The 1,522-nt window shown below is 53.3% G+C and overlaps 1 protein-coding gene across 1 annotated transcript; it reads right to left on the bottom strand.

The window, feature by feature from the left end:
* Nucleotides 1–231: 231 nt before the first annotated feature.
* LOC137096872 (waprin-Phi1-like) lies at nt 232–990 on the bottom strand. The gene is made up of 2 exons (XM_067467130.1): nt 752–990; nt 232–428 (listed from the first exon to the last, which is right to left on the bottom strand). The coding sequence occupies exons 1-2, from the start codon at nt 864–866 to the stop codon at nt 232–234; spliced, it is 312 nt and encodes a 103-aa protein (XP_067323231.1). The 5' UTR covers nt 867–990.
* Between the last annotated feature and the right edge of the window lie 532 nt (nt 991–1,522).

The following is a 1,522-nucleotide window of genomic DNA, read 5'->3' as shown; positions in this document are numbered from 1 at the left end:
TCCTTGCCAAGGGGTTGGACTGGATGGCCCTTGGGGGTCTCATCCAATTGTATGATCCTTCAACTTCCTACTGTTGAGAGTGGAAACTGGGATTGGAGAGATTACCAGAAAGTGTGTGTCCATGTCTCCCTGCTTGCCAAGGGGTGGGACTGGATGGCCCTTGGGGGTCTCATCCAATTGTATGATTCTTCATCTTCCTACTGTTGAGAGTGGAATCTGGGATTGGAGAGATTACCAGAAAGTGTGTGTCCACATGTGGACAAGAGAAGCATTACCATCTGGGATCCGGCAAACCACATTGCAGCCTGACGGGCAGCACTTCGCATTCCCTTGACAGTTGGCGTCCGACTGGCATTCTGCTGTGCAGTTCACGCTGGGCGTCACCACCTCTGTGTTTTCGGGGCAGGTGCCCGCTTTTCCTGTCGCAACTGCAAATGAAGGCAAAAGGGTTGGCATTGCTCTCGCAGGAGCCTCCCTGGACCGTTGGCATGCCGAGAGAGGAAAATCCTGGCAAGGTCTATTGTCCTTGCCACCTTGCCAGGTTGGTTCCCTCTTGGCACGCCAACAGGTCAAGGATGCCTTTCCAAAAGATCCTCAGGAGGAAGGGCAAAGCAGGAGGCTAGCCTGGACAAACCTCCCAGGAGTTTGCTTTCCAAATGGATGGAAATGGATGAAAACGGCATCCAGGTTTGGTTAGGCCTATCTCTCCAGAGTGGAGCCAGGTGGGCTGGTGTTGTCCTCTTTCACCCACCTGTGACGTTGTTCTGCTCGGAGGCATCCACCCGCTGAACGCCAAAGATGGAGAGTGCCACAAGCGAGAGGAAGAGGAGCTGAGTGCTGCTGCTTTTGGGACTCCTGGGCTTCATGGCGATGGTCAGCCGAATGGGCTCTACCTGCCCCAGGCCAAGCTTTAAGCTCTCCTTACAGGTGTGACTTGGAGAGGGACGGAGCGAGGAAGTGAGGAAAGACGAGAGGGAGCGAAGGAAGGAAGGGAGGGAGGTGATGGATAGAGAGAGAGAGGAACAGGCCTCGCCAGGCTCCCTCCTTGAGAGATTGCCCAATGCGCAGGAGGGCGGATCAGGTGTCGCAGGTGCAAACCAGGAAGTGGCAACCCACTCCAGCAGAGCAAAACCAGAGAGACTCCGCACACAAGGATGGCAGCAGGGAACTTCGTCCTTGATTGCAAAATCCACAGGTGCCTTGGCTCAAGTATTTTTCTGAGCTGTGAAACTGAAATCTCTCTCCACACCATCTTCAAGAATGGGAGGACTAAAGGAAGACATGAGGAAGAACTTCCTGACTGTGAGAGCCGTTCAGCAGTGGAACTCTCTGCCACCGGAGTGTGGTGGAGGCTCCTTCTTTGGAAGCTTTTAAACAGAGGTCGGATGGCCATCTGTCAGGGGTGATTTAAATGCAATATTCCTGCTTCTTAGAATCATAGAATCATAGAATCCAAGAGTTGGAAGAGACCTCCTGGACCATCCAGTCCAACCCCATTCTGCCAAGAAGCAGGAATATCGCA

Source organism: Anolis sagrei, chromosome 4 (assembly GCF_037176765.1).
Source record: "Anolis sagrei isolate rAnoSag1 chromosome 4, rAnoSag1.mat, whole genome shotgun sequence".
In the NCBI taxonomy this organism is placed as follows: domain Eukaryota; kingdom Metazoa; phylum Chordata; class Lepidosauria; order Squamata; family Dactyloidae; genus Anolis; species Anolis sagrei.
The sequence above is the reverse complement of the archived record's forward strand: the minus strand, read 5'-3'. Positions and strand labels throughout refer to the sequence as shown.